The following is a 25,204-nucleotide window of genomic DNA, read 5'->3' as shown; positions in this document are numbered from 1 at the left end:
TTAGCTTAAAAATTAGAAATAGAATGAGAAGGCTGTCTTGAAATTGTTTGGTTTGATTATTCATACTACAGGCTTTATTTTGTAAGATATTTTGATGCAGTACCTTGCTCCTGATGAACCAGGTGAATGGGAAGTTTGCAGACTGGAAAGTACATCTGCTTGAAACATGTGTCGAGTTTTCTTTATTTATGTAACAGCGACCAGTTCACAGAAACCATATTTTCTTCACAATCTGTTTGCTAAATTAGGACACAAACCCAAGAAGGCTTGTGCGTGAAACTAATTTTCTTTAAATGAGTATGGTCACTGAGTCCGGTAAGAGCAGTCACCCACAGAATTAGGTGAATGTATGAGGGTTTGGAGAAATTTGGCAAATATGTTGTCATCATGAACAAATTGCCCAGCTTTGCTTGTAATGGAATATGTTCTTGGCTTGGTCCTATTTTGAGTAGCCTTGTTGTATGAGCTATTTTGTTGTGCTAAGCCTAACTGAGAATTTCTCTTATTTTATCATAGCAACAAGAACAAGATCCCACAAATCTATACATCTCAAATTTACCTGTTTCCATGGATGAGCAGGAACTGGAGAATATGCTGAAACCCTTTGGACATGTCATTTCCACCAGAATATTAAGAGATGCTAATGGAGTCAGCAGAGGAGTCGGCTTTGCCAGGTGAAACCTTTATGCTTTTTTGATTCATGCACACTTTTTTGGCTTTGGTCCTTTGCAAATGCTCTTCATTCTATAACTCTGAAGGCCCATAGCTATGAAAAATGCAGAGCAGCACCTATACCAGATCATGTGTCTGTTCTTTCCACTGGGCTGAAGAAAACCATGCTGAAGGATGTTAATTTATTTGCTGTAAAGGGTAGTTCACTGTATGATATGTGTACATAAATAAAAATTGCTAGGAACAGTGAGCAATCCAGGCAGTATTGAATTTGGATAATAGTAAATATCTTGCAGCCAAAAGTGTACATTTGGTGAAGAAACTTTTAATGTTAAGCAAAGATTTTGCAACAGAAAAATGTGAATTTAGCAGTTGGAAGAGGAAAGGGGAGAAACTGTAAGTGAAGAAACTTGGCTTCCTTGAAAGCACAGGAAACTCACACCTATGAGAAGAGCTTAGAGAAGAAATATTTGCATATAACGAGCCCTGTCAGAGTAGTCAGCTATTTGTCAGAATGGGCAACATATTATTACCATGTACTTCATTGTCCGTACAGATAGACAAGTTTCCATGTTTACCCTCAGGGAATATTTACATAGATTATCTTCAGCTTGAAGCATTCTTAAATGAAATAGTTTATTTTGAAAAGCCAAGCAATAGAGTGCTATATATAGAAAGGCATTTAAAAAACAAATAAGAGAAATTTGCAATTGTGCTGTAAATCAGTCTTCTGCTTCAAAAGAAGAGGAAGAAAAGATCCCAAGTATTTGTTTCTACAGAATATTCATAACATTGTGCTTTGCAGAGGAGGCAAAATGACTTAGTCATCTTGCAGATTTTCTTGAAATATACTGTATCTTGGTATATCACAGCACTTGAGTTCATGTCATAACACCACTGAGTAAAATGGGGTACTGTATGCTAAGAAGGTATCTTGCAAGATAAGTGACAATGTAGTGTTACCTTTGCCCTTGATGTGAAAGATCATCATGCTCAAAGAATAAGATAATATTGTCTGAATTCAAAAGGAAATGGATAAAGGCAAAACATGTAAGCTGAAAGAGAATGCTGTTCCTTATGCAGTCTTGCAGATAATAACATGAAATTTTCTAGCTCACTAAATATAGATTAGCATAGCTCGTGGATAAACACGCATTTTTAAAAATTGACTTTGTTTCTGAAAACATTTAATTATGTAACATATTTCAAAAAAACCTTTAGTGATCTAACATGAAGGTTGTGTAACTCACCATGCAAATGACAGAGGGGTGAAACCATTGCTCCATCAAAATATACAGCTGATAACAAACCTGCATGAGTGAGGTCAGGATTTTATAACCATAGCTGAATGTTGACTCTTGTCTTTGCAGAATTATGAGAACAAGCTTTAATTGCATGACCACCTGACCCTCTTCTTGTAATAAAGAGTTATTTGATATTTTTTCCTGCATGTTCAAATAGATGAATTTAGCTTTATTTGTAATCATGAAGGTTTCATTCTGGTGTGCTTACAGTGTGAGCACACACTGAGGGGGTATATGTATGGTATAGGTAGGGGATGGCAGCTGTTTTTCAGTCCAAATTAAGTTCAAAGCAGTAACCTGTGTGGTGTTCCTGGCTATCACATCTTCTGACCTGGGGCCTTTTATCACAATATATCATGCCTGCTGAATGTACTATGCTGCTTAGTATAGCCCTTAAATGAGACACAGAAGCAAGGGGGAAAAAGTTAGCTTTGATTATGCTAAAATGATGCAACATCCAGCCATTTTGAAATTTGGTGGTTTCGTGTTATTAAGTTCTATGAAGATTAAAATTCACATTTGATACTGCCCAATTATGTGAACAGTCAGTCTCAAAATGTGTATATTAAAAAAGAAATTGGAAGTGAAGGCTTATGGTAGACAGCTATTGCCAGATTTTTCTCCTAAATGGGTGTGATAGCAGTTTCATAGTATTGCAGGTGGCTCCTTAATCATTTATAACCTGGGTACCTTCAAATGTTCTTGGATCAAAATTGTCTGAGCAGTGTCTGGACACATTTTTCAGCCTCCTTTACCGATTGCATGTTCAAAGCTACCTCTAGTTCTTAAGTTGTGAAAGTATTTCCTTTCTTTTGCGTCCCTCAAAAGCAACTGAACAGATTTTCCCAAAGCGTTCCAGAGCATTTTACTGTGGCTTGAACCCAACTGTGCTTAGGTACACCCCAGGGGAGATTTTGAGGAAGGGAGTTATGAGCAAGGGCCCAGAGAAAGGAAGGTTTAGACTATGAAAAGAAACTGCCATAGCCTCTGGACACCCTCCTCTGCCTTGCCCCTTCCCTGGGCCTTGTACTTCAAAGCTACCTGGCTCCAGGCTCTCCATGGGAGCTGACATTCTGTGGGACTTGTGTTGCAGTCGTCATTTGGCAGCATGGGTTTCTGCCGACAACAGCAAGCAGAAGCTGGGACTAGACACAGGCTATCAGCAGAGAGACAGAAATTATGAGGAGGAGGAGAAGAAGGTAGAAATACTTACTAGAGGCAGGGCATTGGAAAAAGGAGTGTCTGCAGAAGAGAAGCTTCGAATTCAGCCTGTTGGAAGATTGCACGTACGACGATGAAATGGGACAGTGCTGTTGCCCTCGTACAAGATTTGATCACAGGACTTAAAATTGTAGGTGTTTCTCTTAAATCCTTGTTGCTGGGAGTTGTCTAATGATTTCAGCACCTGATCTTTCATTTAAAAAGTTTAAGTGGATTCCTCAGAGCTTAGAACTGTCTTTAAAAATAGTCTTTCATCCTCCAAAAGAGCCCCCCCAAAAAAGCCAAAAAGCCATAGAAACTGAATTTGAAGATTTTCTTTTTTAGATATAATTTTTAAAGCTGATTGCTTATGATTTATGTTTTGGAAACAGGATAGTAGCAATGTTTGATGATGTAACTAAAAAGCAGATCAGAAATAGTGAGGTCTCTGAGGGAGTCTGAAATTACAGGATAGGAGAAGGTACTGAAAGCATGGAGAAAAACTTTTAATGTCACCCTAAGGCTCTGTTATCACTTATAAAGAGATACGTTTGTGCTGGAAGACCTGGCTTTCCACAGGACCATAAAAAGTGCTTTCCATATATTAAGTTGTTAGAAGATAAAGAAGTAATACAGTCAAAATGGAGCCAAAGCAGCACTGCTGTTTTGCTAAATGAAAGGGGGAATGTTTAGAGGAAGACTTCTCAGGATCAGTGGTGGTGCTACTTTGGAGGCAGAGAAGTGTCAGCAGCATCAGGGGATAGAAAATATCCAGGCAGTTTAAGGATGCATTTGTGAAGAGGGGAAATGCTTGTTCTTCCCTATTTAAATGTTTAGTTGAAGGTAGTTGAAAAGGTGCTTTCAATTTTGGTAGAATAAATCCATCACCTGGGATGGTAGTGCAGGCTTAGATGTTCTCTAGGATCATTCAGGCTTTCAGCCAGTAGAATGATCTGTTACATCCTGCATCTTACATAGGAAATCGCTTTATAATTGGATATCTCAAATGAAACTGGAAATCCCAAACATGCCTCAAAAGGCTTTGTGCAATAGCTGAAAAATGTCCCAGTGCCTGGGGTGATAAATTTCCATTGAAAGGCCTCTGTGGAAGGGGCTCACAGAATCACTGCAGGGTGCTGTGGAGATCTGATGGGAGAATATATCTCTAAGACCCTCCTATTTCCATCTGGTGCTGCAACTTGGACCAAATACCTGTAGACTCAGTACATCCTTAAAAAAATTGCCAAGCATGGAGCTGCACTTTCAGGGAGAAGCAAATTCCAGAGAGAGCAGAATGCCAGAATGTGTATCAGTGGGACTCCATAACATGAAAATGGTTATGAAACCCTTAATGGTCAGGAGGAAGGAACAAGGAAAGAAAGTTGTAAGCCATCAAATAATTTGTCTGAACAAATTTCTAGATCCAAGGCTAGGGTACTGTGAGTTTAATTGATGAACTCCTTGGGATGTGGAAAAGGGAGCAAGGAGGTGTTGAGATACACCGTGGGCAGGGGCTTACTGATACCACTGAATCAATGAAATGAAAATTGCATTTTATAACCCCACAGTAAAATATTAGTCAGGTATTATTTAAGTATATTCCCTATAGAGATAGTAATACTGATAATACCATGCGTATGTGTACTATACTCAACTGAAGAGCAGAGCAAGTGTTTTATAAGTCCTTTTAAATGATAAAGTACAAAGAAAGAGACACCACTAACTTTTTCATTTTGTTTGCTGTCTTGTAATTTAAAACGACCTTGCAAGATTCACCCCCCAAGCGACATTTTACAACAGAGTCATAAGCCTCTGAAAACCAAAATTTATGATGGAAATGCTGACAGTCAGACAGTCAAGTATTGCTCTGCTGGCAGGCACCAGTATAATACTTAACCTGAGACTGTGAAGACAGTAGCATAAATCAGCCTGGGTCTAGGTGGAAATGACTGAATGTTCATACTATTCTTTTCCAGTAACATGAGAAAATTTGTCCAACACAAACTGTCATAAAAGAATGTTATGATGCTGTTCCCAGCAAACAACCAAAGTCAAGAAATTCTCAGTTAGCTGCCTCTTATCATCTCAGACCAAAAGGCTATAGTGAGGAGATACTTCCACCCTTTTGTGATAGAGCTCAGAGGTCTGTAGTGGGGCATTTACTTATTTTGTTTGGAGAGCTTTGTTCTTGTGTTTTCCCTACCTTGTTCTTCTGGAGGAGCTTTCAATGGGATGCTTTTCTCTGCCTATATATGTTTTATTAAACTTATCTTCTGCTTGTCTGTGTTTTATATGCTCTAAATTTAATCTTTGGAAACACTATTTGACTTACCAAGTGAAAGGGAGCAACAGAAAATGGGAAGCAAGATTCTGAGCCCCCACAGGATCATTAATTTATTTATAGAAGTTTTGCAGTAAACATGGATGTGCTCCAGTTTCCACAGAAGCAAAACGAGAAAACCAAGCCTTTAATTTCCACGTTCTTTTCCCCAAAGGAAGCTGTGCATCTTTGGGAAATTTTCAGGATACCATAGATGTAATTTAGTCATACTGGATTTCTTCTGAAACAAAGAGGTTTCTCAATGGAGACCACTGTGGCTCTGTGCAGAGACACTCAGCTTAAAACACCTTAGCATAATGGGTCATGCTGCAGGGTGTAGTATGAACCATATCCTCAGAGAAGGGGAGCCTATCCTGTCATCCTCTCCTGGGGTGGTTTCTTCAGGTTTTGTATATTCATCAAAAATAGTAAACAGTTTCCTGTTGTTCATGCAAACAGTACTGAACATGAAGAATATACAGGCAAGACAAGCTGGGAAAAGGTATAGTCTATGAGCAAAAAATTAATATATCTTCCTAGGCTGTAAATGACAGTAGGAACAGTTTTTCCAGCATAAAATTGATTCAAACCAAAAAGCATTAACATCTTGAAGCAATCTCTTTCCAGCTGAAAAGGTTGCAGCTTCGGTCTTAGGATGGGTCTTAGAATTCCTGGAATTAAATTAGCAAAATAAATGAAAGAATTAGGGAACATGTTGTTACAGAATGATGAAGAATAAAACATAAGGAGGTGCTAAGAAATCTTCATACTAATCTAACCTGTCTTCTAGCTTTAGAATATTTAAGACCTGAAGATCATTTTCTCTGGCCGCTTTTATGTCAGTTGAAGTACACCCAGTTACCTAATGCAGACATAATACCTATCTTTTAGTAAAATACACCTTTCAAAAGTGATTTGAAGACTTTCTGAAGACAGAAAAGTGTCACCTCTTTTCTATCTCATGTATACCAGTGGATAATCTTCCTTGCAGTTAAATGTTTCTGCCTAATTTCTCTTTCGAATTTATCTGTTTCTTGTCACAGCTCCAGTCTATACTCTCATTATGGCTTCAGTTCTTTGGACTCCTCCACTGTATAATATTGCTACTAGCTACCTACTTCCATCTTTGAAAAATGCTCTAAAATATTACCCCTCAAGATTTATTATTCCTGCTCTTATAACAACAGTATTCATATGATGATCATAACATAAATGTGGTAGTAACAATTTAATCTTTAAATATTTACTCTGGATATTAAAAGAATAGTAATTATTCTCCTTCTTCTTCTTCTTCCTATTATTATTAAGCAAAGTGAGTATAGGGTATATGTAAACCAAACCCACACTTTACCACTAACTGATAATTACAGGGTATTGAATATTTCTCATATAATAATTATGTAGTCTTCACATTATTCCTTATATATAAAATTTATTAAGTTGTTTCTTGACACTGTGTCAGTCTTCAGAATAAGCATGTGTAAAAGCTTTCGTTTTGATTAAAAAATCCTTTTTTTTTTTTTTTAATGGTAAATGTTCCCTATTACTTATAACAACACATAATGACTACTTTGCAGCCACTGTGGCCTATATAGAGAGTAATATAATTTTTAAAATTACCTAAAATAAATATTTAATAGCACTATGCGAACATCAAATTATTTTGTTCTGATACTTGCTTAAGTACCCGTTTTTCACTGAGATATCTTAAATTTGCAAACTATGGCTAGAAATAAAACAGTGAAAACAGTCTTCCATTTCAGAATTCTTTTTAAATTCACTTCATTTGCAGTTGGATGGAATATAGATAGCCTAGTTACCCATAATGAGTTTGGGAACTTTATAACTTTACTTTCCAGAACCTGGAGATGTACAGATACAGGTGAAAATGAAATTTTCATAATTTTGGTAATTTCTTTAGTTTAGGTTGTTACCAGTACCTTTAAAAATATCATAACAACCTGGCCTCTGGCTTTGATAATTTATTTGTGCAGTTCATTTCCTGACTCAAAATAATACTAAGGTGCATTATAGTAATCTCGAAATTGCATTTAACCATGAATTATTATCTAAGATCCGCTTAGGATCAGCACCAAAAAAATACTGTTGAAGAGAATTTGAAAATTATACTTTGTGAATGATCTGATCAAGGCAAATTTCTGTTACCATGAGAAGGTTATGTCCTCTGCTTTCCAGAAGGCAGGTTGAATATCTGTGTCTTTCAATAGAAGGTTTTGAAGCATCTAAGTTCTATATCTTTTCTCCAGAATATTATAATTTGCCACAGTTTTGTTCTATCAATTAAGAAAAAAAAAAAAAAAAAAAAAAAGCAAAACAAAACACTAAAAAATGTATTTAAGAGCGTTCTTCCTCCAGGTTTACCTGTGCTCCAATCACATTTTTCTAGAGAAAACTTCTCCCCTGGAGTCTGAACTTTTCACATATAGCATTCCTGTTAATTATATTTTTATTAAATAATGGTCTCAACCAATGTTTTGAAACCTTTCTCTGTCAGTCAAAGAATAAATGAATGGCAAGAGGCATAATTTATCTTTCTCCCCTGAGTTTTCAAATGCATTCTACAATACAGGAATACCACAGCTTTTTGAAGAAAAAGTAGGTAGAATTTATTAGTGTGGACCTAAGAAAAGTGTTTCTGTTGAGCCTCTTCCCAGGTATGGCTTGTCTTTATTGGTAAAACAAGCAAGAAGAGAAAGAGGACTGTCTGAATTGTTGAATGTAACTTATGGGTTGGTGCCTGCCAGAGGAACTACCACCCAAGTGGCTGATGTTGATCAGAGTTTTAACTACACTTAAACCAAAGCCCTTGTGTTGGCAAGATCAGAGAATTTTAGGAATAGTCCTGATTCCTCCATTGCTCCATAACCCTATTTCTGAGTCAGTGAGCTAACCAGCCTGGAGAACACAAATTGGGTTATTTCCTCAGGGAAAAAAAAAAAAAAAAAAAAAAAAAAAAAAAAAAAAAAAAAAAAAAAAAAAAAAAAAAAAAAAAGCAACTGAAAAAAACCACAACCAACAGATGTTGTGGGCAAGCGAAAATTATAATTAGTATCTGGGTGACCCTGGGGTAGATTCAGGTTGCCAGTTCTGCCTCAGCATGACCAGGAGGAACATCTTCCCCACAGGCACACGTTGCACAAAGCAGGCAGGGCCTCAGGTATGGGAGACCAGTGATAGATTGATTCAGTTGTTACTCAGGGAACGTGTACAGACAGCTTTGTCTATTGTGCTGCCTTTTCAAACTGAGTGTTTAATGCCAGTGTCAGTTTCAGGCCAAGCGTGTGCCAGATTACAGATAGTGAGCAGTAGCATTTGAGAGCTGTTAATTGTGAAACTTGAGAAGAAAATGCACACATTCTTTTTCAGAGTGCTATTCGAATGATGGCCTTTTTATCCCAGAACACTGTGGGTTTCACTTTTATTCTCTTCCCACATAAAATGCACGAAGTGCACTGAGTCTCTTTCACTTGGCAGCTTATATATTGCATTCTTTGCAGGGACTGCTTTGGCTTGTTAAAATGTACCCCATGTATTAAAATGAAATTGTCGCTGCTGGATGGTGCAACATAACATGGTTTGACACTAAGCACCTGCAGCTACAGAAAGCAGACTTTTATTGCATTTAGTCTTTCAGAGACAAGAGTCTCTAAAGGTTCAGTGCAGACATTTACTTAGTTAAATCTGAATGAAGCCGAAGTGAACAATCTAAGTTGCTGTCTTTGTGCTTCTTGAACTGTCCCAGCCCACATGATATGCAGTGATACAGTCTGGAAGGAGCAATTTTTAATGACTTGATCTGACAAAAACTGAAAAAAATTGACAAAAAGACTTTGACTTGAACAGGGAATTAATTGGACAACTAGAGTTTGTTTGTTTGTTTTTCAAATTATTGTTATTTTTGGGAGATGATGGGGTGGTCCTCTGAACTCTGGCAAACTCATATCCAGGAGACAAACTGCTGTTCTAAACTGTCTGTGAAGCCCATGAAGTGCATGTTATATTTCCCAAAGCAATGTGACAGGAAGAGTGGTAGATAAATTAATTTTAAAAAAGATCTAGACTGGTGAGAAATAAGCAGTATTTATGTCAATGGAGTTAATTAAAAAGATTACCTACAGGTAAGCACTGGTGAATTGAAGGAGCCTTAGAACATGGGTTTTACACACAATTTTTCTAAGAAAAACAAAAGCAGTATGATTTTGCTTGCTTATTAGCTTTCCACTTCACTCCTTCCACTCTTCAAATATTATGTACAAACTGTAGCAAAGTCACCTGCTCTCTGGACTAGAGTGCAGTTGATTTAAAGTCCTGAAAGACTGAATTCCCAGATGTAGTATAGCCGTGGTTTGGGATTTCACTAGTAGCTTTGTATTCTTTACAGTTCCTTCAATCATAAATGTATCAGTTCACTGATAATGTTTTAATGTCTGTGTGCTTAAAGTTTTCTTGAGGCAATATAAGATGAACAGTAAGGCATGTCACCTACTGGTATTACTTGTACATTATTATCTTCCCCCAAAATTTGACTTACTAGTATTCATTTATGTATTGTCTTGGTTTTGTAATACAATCTGTCTTTTCAGGTTATTTTTTTAACACTGAAATCCTTTAAATAATTGTTGCTTAATCCTCTGGGTTCTTTTCCAAATCCTGGGGTTTTTTGTTTTGTTTTGTTTTTGTTTGTTTGGGGTTTTTTTTCATGCCATTTGAAGTTATTATGGATCCACTGAGCATCTAGAAACACGTCCTTTGCCTTTCCAAGAAGCACGTGACAGCATAAAGAATGTCCTTGTTCAGGGTGATCCCCAGAGCCAAAAGGGGACTGTTCATTGACACTACTGTGGCTCACACACAGCCAGGAGCACAGCTGCAGGGCTTTGAGGGTGGCAGGTCCTCCTTGCAAGCCACACTGTACCATAATGAGCTCAAACAGTTTCTCAGCAGAAGTCACCAAGAACAGCTTTGAAGATTTCTCTCAGCATCTGCGCTTGTCCTTTTTTTATTTTTTTTAATCCTTGTGCTTTTTGTTGTTGCTGACTGAGCACTTTCAGAACAGCCTAGTAACATGGGTTGCTTCTTCCCCCATCCCACCCTCTTCTTTTTTCCAGAATGGAGTCTACGGAAAAATGTGAAGTAGTAATTCAACATTTTAACGGCAAATACCTGAAAACCCCACCTGGTCTACCAGGTAAGTCTGGCCATAATTATGAAATTTAAAAATCACTGAAGAGTTTAGAATACAGAAGTGCTGGTATTTATGTTGAGAGGGGGTTGTGCTGGCCCTGCTAGGAGGACATACAGCTTTCCTGGTTATAGCCTATCATAAGAATTTTTTCCTTGCTAAAGTTAGTATTATTCAATCATTTATGTTTGACAGCAGTAAATCTAGCCACATACTAAAATCATGTTGTCTTGCTATAGTTTCTTTTTTCCTTTTTAATGTGCATATTGTGTGTGATTTTTTTCTAATTAGAGCAAAGTCCATGTAAGTAAATGCTGGTGCTTTTCTAACAAACCTCAGAAAAACTATATCAGCAACTGCATTATAGAGGAAAAAATAGCCAGGATTCCAGGTTGTAATAGCTTTTTATTACTTACTAGATAGTTACTAGATAGTGTTTCTAGTTACTAACTCAGGGTATTTCAAATAGGAAGTGATTTTACACCATTTGTGTGTGCCATAACTTAATGTAATGCTGTCATTTTCTGATGATATCAATAGAATACATCCAGTGGTGTGTGCTGCAATGAAAGCCTAGTTCCAGACTGTATCTTGCTTTTGAAATCTTCAGTTGTCATCCGTGTGGTCATCACCTGTGCAAAGATTACTGATAAGTTGCCTGATTCTCTGTGCTTGACAAGACCTCCCTGAGGCCACAGATCTGCAAAGATTTCTTCCTTGGATTGTCTAAAGAGTAGGAAATCCTTATAATGCAGGAAATTGCATTATAAGATATCTTTTTTTTTTTTTTTTTAATTTTCAACTTCCATTAAACCATTTCCTTTTTTAGTTACTTTCATTAAATTCCTCCTTATTCATTGCCTGATTCTTTATGCAGAAGATGCACTAAATACTCTAATTAAAAGAGAGCCATCTGCAGAGCTACTGAGTACTGTAAGTGAATGCTGCAATATACATCTAAATTTTAGTCAGATCACCTTAATGAAAGAGTATAAAACTTTTAGTACAAGCTGAAAGAGTCTACTTTATGGATTTCTTTTTCAAAAGTAGTCATTGACAATTTTTCTCAGCACCAACTAATGAAGTACATCACCAAGTTTTTTGAAGTAGAACAGACTCAGGCTGAACAGAACAATGGGCAAAGCAACATAGGCAGAAACCTTAAACCTTTGGCATGCCTTTCTGTATGCAGACATTGAGTCCCAGTAGTAATCTATTTAATATCATAGCAACACCCAATGGAAAGAGTGTGAATAGCAAAGAATTAGTAAATGCAGCTTTGACATTGTAACCTGCATGCTTTGTGGTCATGTTCCTTGTTGTCTCAGAGAGGACACATCATTTGAGTCAGAAATGAAGCAGAATATTCTTACAGTGTCTGCTTGAGACAAAAAGGCTGCATGGTAAAGAATGAGGGCTAGAAGCTGAACAGAATTTCCTTTTCTTTAATTTTAAATTAGTCAGGAATATTCTGGGTATTCAACATGAGCAATGTAGGACATTAGAATAGGAGTCTTGATAAAATAGCATGATTACTTACTTTTATTTGAAGAGATACATTGAAATTTTATTTTAATGGTTATAACTTTTGCTGCCATCTCCAAAGACATGAATCAGTTCTTAGTTCCTGAAGGAGGTGTCCGTGTTGGAAAATTGTCTACTGTGTCTCTCTTGTGATTGTTGTGATCAGATGGCATTTAGTTGCAAGAATGAGCTGGGAAGTAACTATTTGAAGACTTTTCATTTACCTGAGGTACAGGTAAAGATGCAGATAAAGCATAATACAGCTTGGGAAAAAGCAGCTAAATGAGTAACTGAACTCACTCAAATATGCAGTAGATATCTGTGAGATCTCATTTTGTCCTCTGTTTTTGGAGGACAGATTTTGTAACTCCAAACACAGATAATTAGAAATTATCATCGAGTATTTGATCCACATAAAAGAGAATATTTATGCCTCATTATTAGAGTAGGGCACTTTTCAAATCCATGTTTTAAAAAAAAAAAAATGTATTAATTCCTCTTCTTCTTAAGAAGCCAGAGGACAAACATGATCAGTTGAGTAGTTGTGCCGATTGAAGTGGTACTGGCCACTCTCAATCATTTACCCTTGATCCAGTGGAAAAACACTCAGTCCTAGTTTCTTCTTCATGTAGTTTTCTGTTAGAGCTTCTACTCACTTTATTCATCTGTGCTATAAACCTGTATTTAAGCCTCTCAGCAAAGATAGAATCATCTTGCTTTATCCCCCTCCTAGCAGTTGCTTATCTTCCTGCGTGGAGAAGGAAGGAAAATCAAATCTCCCAGTGCACTTGGAAAATTACAATCAGAGTCAGAAAATTACCCTCACAGCATCTCAGTAATTGGCATAGAAAGAAAATAATCTCTAGTTACTGCTGTGACCTCTTTATGGATTTCAGTTAAAAAATGAGGAACTGAAGAACATCAGCGGAAGTATGCAACACTATCTGTTACTAACCTCTGCTGCTCAAAGACATGATCTTATTGTGAGAGAAGATTAATCAATCATTTGAGGGTTAAATTAAATTGATTTAGGATTTTCAGCTGGATTTGTTTCAGGTGTAGCAGTGAACTAGGAGGGTTTTACATTTTTGTCCACACCTTCTCTCACCCAAGCTCTGATATTTTAGTTTGGGTTTGCCATCTCATAGAAGTTTGTGTGAGGCCCATCAGGAAAGTCATCAGCCTGACTGCAGACCACTTGTGCACAACCCTGGTTCCTGAGGCAGTGGGATTATGGACCAGATGGATCGTTTTGGTAGATGTGATCCTGGTGACACAGTGGGAGCTATGTGTGTGAGAAAAACATGTCTGTAGATTAAAGTATTTTTGTATTGTGAGGTGGCTTTGCCTGGTTACCAAGTTACAGTGGAAGATGGACTGTAGTAGGTAGCTTTCATGTGATGCTAAAAACAGCCCATCAGAAAGACTGGTTACCATGGCCCTGGTTTTCCTAATGACTAAACCATGGACTGTCACTAAGTTACCATGGAGTGTCGCTAAGCTTCACCAAGTATTATCTCAAACATTCATTTTAAATACAGAACTTTTTCCCAACAAGCGTTTCCTTGGAAACAAAGATGTAAATTTCATTGGATGTTTTTTGCTTTTCTTAAAAATAAGATAGAAATTACAGGAGACTCGTTATATACCTGGATGTTTGAGTCCAGCCAGGAGTCATATATCTAAGCTGATACAGGCCAACAACATGGCAGAAAAGGGTAAAGAAATGTTGCATCTGCAAGGAAAGGAAGGCACACAGGGCACTATGGAGGCTCAGTGGTCTTTATGTTTCCATGGCAAAAGTACATCATTCCTTTCTAGCTTCAGCTGCTGTCTGCTTGTTGTCTCTTAAAATTGTAGAGCTGAGCACTTCCAGCTGCAGACCATTCTACTTCAAGCCAGAGACAATGTAAAGGTTATTTTCTGACACTTGGAACATTTTGTTGGTCAAAGGTGCTGTGTAATGCCTAAATAAATTGTGCAGTATTGTGTCTATTTTAGTGAATAATTCTTGTTAAGGGTGCTGCTCTGTCCAGTTCCTTGGCTTCTCTCTGTTCCAAAGGGAATTGCTTCACTGTCCTGCTTGCTCAACTACTAAGCATTTAATGATGTTCAGCCTTAGATATACAATACAAAATAATTGGTTGTCCCATAAATAATTAGTTAATATCTTTGCATTTCTTTCACACTGAGAAAGTAAAGTTGTCTTGAGAAAACTGCAAACTCTCAGTGCTTGGTAGATTCTGTGTAAACTTCATAATATTCTGAGTAGCTATGAGTGATTATTTTTTTAGTGGGTTTTGTGTTTGTTTTTGTTTTCCCTTTATCAGCACTGTTTTTCTGAGATAAGTAGACCATGGTACCTATTGGATTTCTTTTCTTCCACAGAGAGTACACCCGACGTGAAACTATTGTATAGGTCCTATATTGCTACTCTGGGATTCAAAAAATGAATGAATCAGGCTGAGTTCTCTATGTCTCCATCAAGATGTGAAGGGCACTATTAATGATAAATGTTGCTCACCCTTAGTCTTTCAGTACTTCATCTCTTTTTGTTGGTGAATAGGGGACGTTTTAGATATTCAGCTGCTAATCTATCACATTTTACAGTCATTGAATAAAAGTAAAAATTCCCATCTTTACTGGCAGTATCCGATTGATTTCTGTTTGGATGGGCAACCATAGGGTACAAGAGCTTTTGCACAGCTCCCAATATCCTTGGATGTCTTTGAAAAAGCTTAGTTTTCTCTTTTTTAATAACTGCAAAGTCTTAACTAGCTTTTACTTTTCTCTCCAGAATTTCACAGGAACATGCTTCAATTGCAGACATTATCCTCTATCACTACTTCCATTATACTCCCTCACATCATTTTCTAGATCTCCCTAAATTCCATTGGCTTTGTAAATACTTTTGGTCATCAGAGGACATTGGGCTAGTTCCTATCTCATGAAAAAAGTCCAGAAAAGTCAGATATCTGAGTGGTGAAATGTACGGTCAAAGATCTCCCTCTTTTCTAGAAGCTCTGTGTGGCTTTTGTTGCTCATTTCAATGACAGGTTACAAACATCTGACAAAAGGAAAGAAGAGGCAAGTACTTTTCTTTTGTAAGTTAAGAACCCCATAAGTAAAAAGCTACTGTGGCATTTTGGGACTGACTTTTGCTAGAGCAGAAACTCTGAAACAGAAAGAAATTGTCTGGAACAATACATATGTATTTGCAAATACCTTTTATCTTGCTTGAATCATTATTTGCCGTGCATTTTTTTCTTGAAATGGTCCCAAGCACTGCATTTTTACAGACTCATTTCACCAGAATGAGTGAATATTTTCTCCCTCCCTCGGTAGTTTAAATATTTCTCTCAGGTCATCTCTTGGATTCTCTGGCCATGGAGAGTAAATTCAAATACCTAATACTTGCTTCAGAGAAGCAGACTGTCAGCATGGAATAATGTACATAGAGCAGCATGTTTGCTAGAAGATTTTGGCAGAAATGATCATAAGACAAGAATATTCCAGTTGAAGGTTACCTGTGCAATGGATAGTAGCAACATTTTATTCTGTTTTTCTCTTAGTGGATGAACAAATGACATCTTGTTTGTCATTGGTAATGCTGTAATTTTTTCTTTTTTTTTAATGAAATTAAAACGTTTTGTTTCATACCTTTTTGGCTTCTTTATCTTAGTTTGGTGCATTATATTTTTATTTCATTTTCTCTTCATTTACGTACAAAAAACACTGAAAAATTCTTCCAAAACTATATGCTTGGGGAATTTATCTCACTGTATCAGGGTAAATAATACATTACAATAAATATCTGTGTCTCTCTCTATCTAGCTCTCTGTATATATTTATTTGGCATTTTAGACAAGACAAAACAACAGCCAAAGGTGGAAACTGCTTTGTAATGAGCTTAAAACATTTATTGAGTGCTACAGAGAACTTAAACAGTATAAAGGGCATTCTGCTAGGTTTGGTACTGCTAATATTTGCTGCAACTAGTTTAAAAAGGGTTTTTACTGTTACATATTGTTACCTTTAGATTGTTATCCTTTATTCAAAAAACCCAAATTCCCAAACTTGTATCCTGAGTTCCTTTAAAGTAAATGGTGTTAATGTTACGCAAATCTTCTATCTTATCTATCTTTTAAGAAGGTTTTGTAACTGTTTTCATTGCTATCTGCTGACTGCAGTATATAAGTCCTTCCCTACTGTATCAGAAAACACAATCCATGTAAAGACCTCTGTAAAAAGTAACTGTTTAATGCATTTTCTCTTTGTTTATCCTATTTCTAATTCTTGACTGCAATTTTTTATGGAATCCCTGTTATCTTTTGCTTTCTGTGCTCCACAAATATACATGCTCAGATCATTGCTAGCAGAATTATTTTTTTACATCTCAAACCCTCTAAACATCCCTTTCACTTCTGTCAGCTCCCACTCTTCATCTTTGACAGTTAAAATCTTCAGTTGCTTCTGTTGTTGTCCTGCTTGAGTCCTTCTGATGACCATGAGCCCAGAGTAACTCCTCCTTCTCTGGACCCCATGTGCTTCCTACATCCTCAGCAATGTGCAGGTGGCAATCCCCAGCTCAGGTCTCTCTCACATATTGCTCAGTGGCAGAATGGGCTCTATGATGGATATTAAGAGGTGCCTCAGTGGTGTACACAGCTGTCAGAAGACTTTCCCTAAGGAAATAGTTTCATTTTTTGGACATCACAAACATAGAGTTTGCAGGAGAAGGCCATAAAGATGAACTTTCCAGGTGGGTACTAAATTAGTAGAAAATAGCAAACCTTTTGCTTTGAAAGCAATTCTCCCATTAGGTCTCCGTGGCTTTATTTTGTGGTTTTGGTGCTGTGGCCAACCTCATCAATTCTGCACGTTCTGCTCTCCCTTTTAGAGCCATGATTGTCACATACCTCCAGCAGAGACTCCTGCCCTTGCCCCTTTCTTCTGGTACTCAGCCAAGAATTGCTTGTAGTTGATTCAGCCTGTACCAACTCTTCAACTATGGATCTCCAATAGGTTGTGATTATACTGAAATCATGTGTTTCTTGGACTGTCTCCTGCTTTTTTTTTTTTCTTCAGAATTATATTTATGTAACCTTCAGTTGTCCCTGCTGTGCTGACATCTGTGTAGATGCTTCTGGTTTCATAGCACACATTCCATGCCTTGCTGCAAAGATCCATTCTGAATTTCCTAGATTTCTTGGAATTTGAAGATTGTGTGTTCTTTAAAGATAAGAGATACTTCCTAGAAAAAAAGAAAATGTTCCCATCTTCTCAAGACTTAATCTCATTTCTATTTTTCTCAAGCAAAGACTTTCTTTAAATAGCAGAATAAGGAACAAGATATTCACTAAGTAAACCCCAATAGCTGATAGACACTCATTTCTTGAAATAATATGAGTTAATTTGTCAGAATATAGGAGCTGTGTATCAGTGCATAATCACATAGTTTGTGCTCTTCAGGGAATTTCTGAGAGAAGACAGAGTACTGCCTGCTTTTCCAAAAAATATGTAAAGATGATGGAAGGGATTGCATCAAAGATCTGATGTGCCAAATGTTTATTTCTGTTTTATATGAGCTTGTACTGCCCTGCAAGTTCTTAGGAAAAGAACGATATCTTTTTGCATTTTAAATAAGCATATTATGAAATACTGACTTTTGTAATCTGGATTTATATGTATATATATTAATAAGAAATTCTTTCACAGATATTTTTTACTTTGCAACTTTGCAAAAACCTTTTGAAAAGATGAGTTTGTAGTACCACAAGGATTCAGGTCATGATGTATAAACCAGCATTGCTGCAGTTTGCATTAAGATCTTTCACTTGGTTTCTAAGATTGAAGCTAGAGAACAATATGGCATATAAATGAGAAAAGATCATTCCTTGTTTCATTTTCTCACAGTATCACCTCTCATATCTTTCCTGAGATTTCCAGAAGTCTGCAACAAAAATGAAGAAGTGCATTCCTTTCTCATTCATTAATACCTAGTGGCAATGACCTGTGTCTCACGTTATCTAAACTAATACATACATTTTTTCTTTTAACTCAAAGTGCATTTTTGCTTTGAAGATTTTTTTTCTTTGGCTATGTAAATCTTCAAATTCAACAAATCCATTCCATTTATATGCAAAGGCAGATATATTTGCTGATGTACAAAAAAAAAGTGCCTTCTGTGTGTTACTGCTACACAACCAGCATAACTGAGAGCATACACAATGAATTCTGTTGGGCCTCATACATCAGCAGAAGTGTCGACAAGTTTCTGGTCCAGGGACAGTGCTGTTCTTTGGATGCACTTTTAAAATCCAAGATGAGACAGACAAGTTGTGCAGGTGTTATGGCAGGGAAAAAATTACGAGCCAGAAAGATTCACAGCTTGAATTTCGGATTGTTTAGGTCTAAGGGGCTGGCAATTTAAAACAAAGCAAAACAAGCAAATAAAACCATGCAAATCGGAGCATGAAACAACGTGGAACGTTGTAAAGTCATTTGTATGGGATTCAGATTTCAAGGAGGAATTCTGCTTTTGCATCAACTGTGGCCAGCGGTGGCACAACTCCTCCTGTTTCTTCCTCTCCTGCATTACTTTATTAGTCCCTTCAGGACACTTTAAATGATGGAGTACATCTGCTTTGCAGGCCCTACTGCTGCATTATAGTTTTGTCACACCTGAGCCAGCTAGTTTAAAACTCATTTAAAAAGCTAACTTCAGCAAGGGTATCAATGTAGCTGAGCACAGACTAACTACTTGAGGCCATAGTGTGTTTTGCTCAATTTAATCCAACAAGTGGTTTAATTATGGTTTGTTTTGGTTTTTTTGTTGCTTTTTTTTTTTTCCAAGAGGAATTATTTCCCTTTCACCCTTTCAAATTTTTAAATTCAAAGTATAGGGAAGTTTGAGTCAGAAGTTTCAGTCTGAACCTTTGCCCCATAAACTCCGGCCAACATGAACAAAAAAGTTCCATTGAAGCTTAACAGTTTACAAATAGATATTATTTGACACACTTCTCTGGACCCCCAATATTTCAGCCAGAAGTGGAAGCCTCTGGCATTAGCCTTCGAAGATATCCCAATAAAGCTGGGTATTGATTTTTCCCACATTTTATATCACTACTGTAAAACAGCAAGCATTTAGGTGATGTGTTCCTAAACTCTGCTGCCTGCAGGCCTCAATGGGGACACAGTGGGTGCTGCCTTTGAGGATGCTTGGGTGGCAGACAGCCTTACAGGGGCTCTCAGGTGGGTTTCCTTCCCCAGGGCTTGTGTGTGGAGGGTTTCCTCCAAGTGCATTTTTACTGGAAGAGTTTACAAAGAATTAGGTGGTTTGAAATAGAGGATAAATGTGGCCAAAATTCTCTGTACTTCTGTGAACAGAAGTCAGCCTGCAGGTGCTTAATGTGTCCTTAAGCACTCTGGGAGAAATTTGGTGCTGGTGCCTTTGGGAAGGACTGTGAAGTAAGGAGTGTAATGAGAAAGGTAAGGTACATATAACAAGAAAGAAGTGTATGAGACCTTTCCTCCCTGGTCTTTCCTGTGTGCCACTTTGGGTGCTTCCCTCCCTCCTTCCAAAGGTAAATCTTCCCTTACCACCAGAGGAGCATTGAGGACTCTTCTGAAGGGTTTCTGCCATGAGAAAGTGCAGTGTCTGAAGTAGCATGTGAAGATCTTTCCCTTTGTGATTCATCTGGACAAAATATGATGAGCAGTTTCTATATGTTTTGAATACCAAGAGCCTCCTGAGTAATTGAAATCTCTCTCTCCCCCTTCTCCTCTTCAAATGGTACTGCACAACAGAGAAAGGTATTTCAGAGTCTGAAAGCACTGGGAAAGCAGGAGGTTTGGTTTTTTTGTTACAACAACAATGTCGTTATGCTGGTCAGCAATCCTTAGCAGCTGTAAAGCCCCATTGCTTGGCCATTTTTGTTAGGCTTTCTTGTCTGGCAGCATTTGATCACAAGATCATAGGAAGGTCTTTCCCAAGTTCAATCACAGGAACTTTAAAGAGGGGCAAAACAGCTTACATTTTGCTAGGACTGCCTTTTGTCTCTGATGTGTCTGTAATTTACCTTCTACAATGTAAGAGACATCAAGAGAGAGGAGAGAGGTGCTGGATGTCTGATTCTGTATTTATCCTTTTTGTTAAAGCTCATTAAAACAGCATTTTATATGTAGTATGTAGTATTTTTCCCACCATGCTATAAATGGTCCTTGAGTACACAGTATTTCTGGAATTGCTGCTGTTCAGCAAAGCAGAAGAAACCAAAAAAATTATGGAGAAGAAGGAAAGGAATAATTTAACTTTTAATCTGCATGGATAAGGGATGGGGAAGTATTATTCAAAGGTCAAGTTTTACAAGTTTTACTTTATCTAAAACTTCCCAATTCAAAAAAATGCAAATTTTAACCAAATAAAAATCACTACCAAAAATATTCCAGTTGTCATGGGTAGTTCTTCAGTGACAATAGTACATTACTGAACTCAGTCACCCTTTTTTTTAATTAGATTACTGATTACACTGTGAATTCTCTGATTCTGAGCCTTGTTTACTTCTTGCTTTTCCCTTTCCCGTTCTCTTTCATTTTCCTCATTTTTCCTTTGTGCCCTCTTCCAGTCTTCCACTCCCTTCTTCTTCCCTTTCCCTTCCTTCTTTCCCTTCAACCCCTTCAGTAAGTACCAGAACTTTGTGATTAGGTGAAAAGTTTTGTAATTCAGAATTATTACATAAAATTTTGAAGTATATATTCAAATTAAGAAAATATGACCCAGAAGCCTACTAATTGTATCCTTGTCTGGATTTCCCTTTCCAAGCTTCCCCACAGTTACAACACCATGAGTGGGCACCTGCCCTCCAAAGCTCTCTCTTTCCAGAAATTCTCCATCAGCTGAGTTTTACCTTACAGTGTAATGAAAGCCTCAGCATTTGGGATGTTCAAAATAAGCCTCGTAGCACAGTGTAAATAGATTGTGAGAGCCTGTCTTTCAGTGATGTAGGGGTTGATGTCATTGATTAATTTAATCTCTAATTTATCTTATTTCAGACTAGCCCCTAAGGTGGCTATAGTAGAAACCAGGGCAAAATGAGCTTAGTTCTCTAACAGCAGAGAGTATTCTCCCTGCATGTGAGCAGCAACACCAAGAAACTTGCCTTTCCTTTAGGATGCTGTGATTCCAACAGGCATGGCATGTGTTGCATGCAAGTTTAGGCTGAGCAGTTCTCCCCTCTCCATACGAGTTATCTGTGTTCCAGCATACCCATTATAATGTGAGAAAGAATAGTCAATGTTGGTAGGCAGTTTGTCATTTATGCAAGTGTGTGTTTTGCCTGCCAGTAGTTTCAACCAAGTGCAGTTCCTTCGTGAATCTCATGACCCAGGTTGCTGGTTTTAATGTTGTGTTCTAGGCATTAATCCAAAGTGGGATTTATTTTCAGTCCAAAGAAGATAAAATGTGTAGATGGGACAGTAACAGGTCAAGGTGGAAAATACTGAAGATACTGGAGTATGCTTAAGTTTCATTTTAAAGCTTTTTTTCCAATTATGTTGCTTTTTTACTCACTTTGGAAAAGAATGTTTAGCACCCCTGAAAATGTACATAATTATATGAATGACTCAAGATTCTTCTGTTCTGACAATTTTGTGTGATCTTTGAGTCCAGAAGGTTTTTCTGGATGTCAGAATAGTGACATACACAAGGCCTTTTTTATAAGTGGGCCCTATACTACTCCTCCATTATCTGTTCCTAGTTTAACATCATTGGCATTTTTAAAAATAGTTTGAGAGAGAGGTACATCAGTCCCATTAAATTGCATAGATTCTTGGGTATTGAACTATTCTAGACTTAATTGAAACTATCAACCATTAACCAACATTAATATAATCAAGTATATGAAAATTAATAGATGGAGCCAAACTGCTAGACCTGGGAAGTAAAGCTGCTTCTTTATCCAATAAAAACAACTTGGAAGCTGAAAGCTTCTATTTGTCACACAAGAAAGATCAGCTCAGTATCAGGGAAAAGATCCACCCTTCCTTAAAGCCAAGAGTTTCAAAAAGATGCTAATTACATTGATTTTGATAGTGGTTTTTGTTCAGCAGATGTTTTTCTCCTAGGAAATACATGAGGACCACCAACATACTTCAAACAGACCCCAGAAAAGAGCAGTCACCACATAATGGTTTTCATTCACTACTGGCGGGTCTGAATCAATGGGTAATTTGTTATCTCATTACCATTTCTCATGCATCAGATCCTGTACCTAGCAGTGAACATGAAAACCTTTCTGCCTGATTGCTACACGTTTTCTAAAAAAACACAATCTTAATTCTATTTATTTTCATGTTTTTAACCTTCTGCAGGGGAAAAGCAATTCAGGCAGAGACTAACGGTAACTGCTGTGCAAAACTGCCATTGTAATCTAGCCCTTTTTCCAGGAACACAATGAATCCCAAGCAGTCCATTCTCAATCTGAAACATGTAATAGAGCCCTAAGGAGGTATCCTGAAAAGCTTTAGCCAGCACAAGTGCATTTAATAAAATCAAATGTTGCTGTCAGAACTTACGAACACTAGTTAAGAAATCAGAATAACTTGGTTTTCTAACACAGCTGACAGGTTCCAACTATGGTTTTATGAACGATTTATGTACAGCATCTAAAGGGGGACATGGCAGAAAAAGATCAGTCAGGGGAACAGATGATGCCAGGTTAGTTAGGATGTCAGTGATTCCACCAGACCCATGATCAGACAAATCTTTGTTGGGTACCACAGTGGAAACTCCACAATGCATGCATTCTGTGAGATAGCTGCAGCTGTTAGAAATACTGTAGCTTTGCTCTTTGTTTTAATCCTAATTTTGTTACTTTTTTAGTATTTCTTAGCCTGCACAAGCAGTTATGCAAAGAAAAACTGATTGCATCTTATCTGCTGAGCACCCAGGAGAGAGTATCTTGATTAACAGAATGGCTGTCCATCACTCTTTCCTGTTCCCAGCAAGCTTAGTGCCATGCTTTCTCTGCAGCTAGCATTGCCTCACTGTCACCTTCTCTGTTATGCCAGCATTTCAAAAATCTCATCCATACGTTTTGAGCAGCCTCTGCTACTCTGAACTTCTGTAAATACAGTCCTGCACCTGTAAGTCCTGTGCCTGCAGCACTAGATCAGACACCATCTGCATCTTGTCACTTCTCTTCTTCTGTCTTTGCTGGCTGCAAAGACACAGCACAGATTCCTCCACTCTTGGTAGGCAGTCAGGGTGCCAATGCCTTGAACCTACAGCCTATTTATTGCAGTCCTTTTCTCTATGCAGAGTCACAGTTTCTTAATGTTTTATGATGTGACAGACTAGACAGGAGAAACCTTCTGTTGTCTGATAACCTAGCTTGGTAACAAGTTTGTATCATTGGAGCTAAATCTGTATGACAACTACTTGTCTTGCTTTGTCTGTTTTGCTTGTGCTTTTTGAGCTCTGATATATGTGAAAGATGTTGACTGAATCTGCCTTGAATCGTTGATTTTTGTAGATGAAGATACATCTTACAAATATGGGAATATTTGAGTTGTGGTCCCACCTGTCATGCCAGCCCATTTTTCATCAAAACTGATTTTCATAGGACTGTGTGTGTCTGTGTATAAATGCATCTGTTTGGGGTCTCTTTCCCCTGAACTGTCATTCATGACCATGATTGAGAAAGGTTTCCTGGCACATACTTGAATAACCCTTACTTGAATTTTAAGAGCATGCTTGATTTTTGTCCTGAACAACAGTTGTTCCCCAACCCTCAACCTTCTATTTAAAGAATAGGGAGAGAACATCTGGGTGAGAGAACAAAGTTCATTTTTTAGCATCTGCCAAGGTTTTGAAGGATGATTTTTAATCTTTTTCTTAAAGACAAATGAAAATCATTTTGGAGAGATACAAATCAATATATCTGTGGTCTATGGAAAAACTAGTAACTCCTCCGAATCACCAAATTTATAGAGATACACTAATGTCTAATTACATTAAAAAACACTTCTTTTCTTTTTATACTTTGAATGCTTTGGACATTCTTGTTTGTTCAATATGCATAACTATTCCCATTAAATTCCATGTCTGTAGTACTTAAGCATGTCACCAATGAATTAACTCAGGGTAATATACTGATTAATCTTTGGCTATTCTTTATGACAAGAAAGGTGAGATGAAAGAAGGGAAGATTTCCTTCATATCATGTAGGAAGCTTTGAGTCCAAAGAATAGTACCAATAGTTAATGCATAACTTGTCCGTGTATTTTTTTCACTAGCAGATCTCAAAGAAATCTGTTATTTAATCATACATCTTAGTTCAAGCTAATTGGCTCATCATAAAGCCAGGTTGTTGGGTTTTTTGGTGTTTTTATGGGGTTTGCTTTGGTTTTAGGCATTATGAATCTGTTTTCCTAGGTAATCCTTTTTAAGGAATTAAGTTTCCTGATGTTTTGAATTTGTGTGCCAATTTTTCAAACCATTGCTTCCTGCATCTTCCATCCACATATTGTTTTTAATTCGTTGGCAAGTGCTTTTTTGCCAAAATACCTGTCTCTTGGAATTAGATCTCAGCTGAGCTGGATGGGCAATTGAGCCATGAATATTCACATTCCCATGCATCCATTTGTTTTCAGGGGCTTCTGTAATTGAGCTTAGCTCTTAGAAAAGGATTTTTTCCTTTCAGAGAGGATATCCTTTTGCTCTTGTGGTACTTTAAAGGTCAGTCCCTAATATCTGCCAAAAACTAAAATAACAATTTGTAAGGTATTTCCTGTTTTCTCTTGTAAGAACTCTAAAGCATCTATCAACTCAAAAAAGTTCCTCTTTTTCTGTGCGAGCTTTTAAAAGTTGCGTCGGTCTTAAAAACAGCCAGTTCTCAGCACATTCCCTTGCATTTGACATCCTAATAGATTTTTCTGTTGGTTTTGGTTTTGGTTTTTTGAGGGTTTCTTGTGTGTGTA

At 37.4% G+C, this 25,204-nt stretch overlaps 1 protein-coding gene across 7 annotated transcripts in view; it reads left to right on the top strand.

Annotated features, from left to right (window-relative positions):
• RBMS3 (RNA binding motif single stranded interacting protein 3) overlaps nt 1-25,204 on the top strand; it is a 706,618-nt gene that overhangs the window by 549,222 nt on the left and 132,192 nt on the right. For all 7 annotated transcript variants that reach the window (XM_071735450.1, XM_071735452.1, XM_071735451.1 and 4 more), the window contains 2 exons: nt 517-674; nt 10,626-10,705. In XM_071735450.1, the coding sequence (XP_071591551.1) occupies nt 517-674; nt 10,626-10,705 (238 nt within the window). The remainder of the gene's footprint in view (nt 1-516; nt 675-10,625; nt 10,706-25,204) is intronic.

This window comes from Heliangelus exortis, chromosome 2 (genome assembly GCF_036169615.1).
Source record: "Heliangelus exortis chromosome 2, bHelExo1.hap1, whole genome shotgun sequence".
NCBI lineage: Eukaryota > Metazoa > Chordata > Aves > Apodiformes > Trochilidae > Heliangelus > Heliangelus exortis.
Note: the sequence above shows the minus strand (reverse complement) of the source record. Positions and strands in the feature narration are given on the sequence as shown.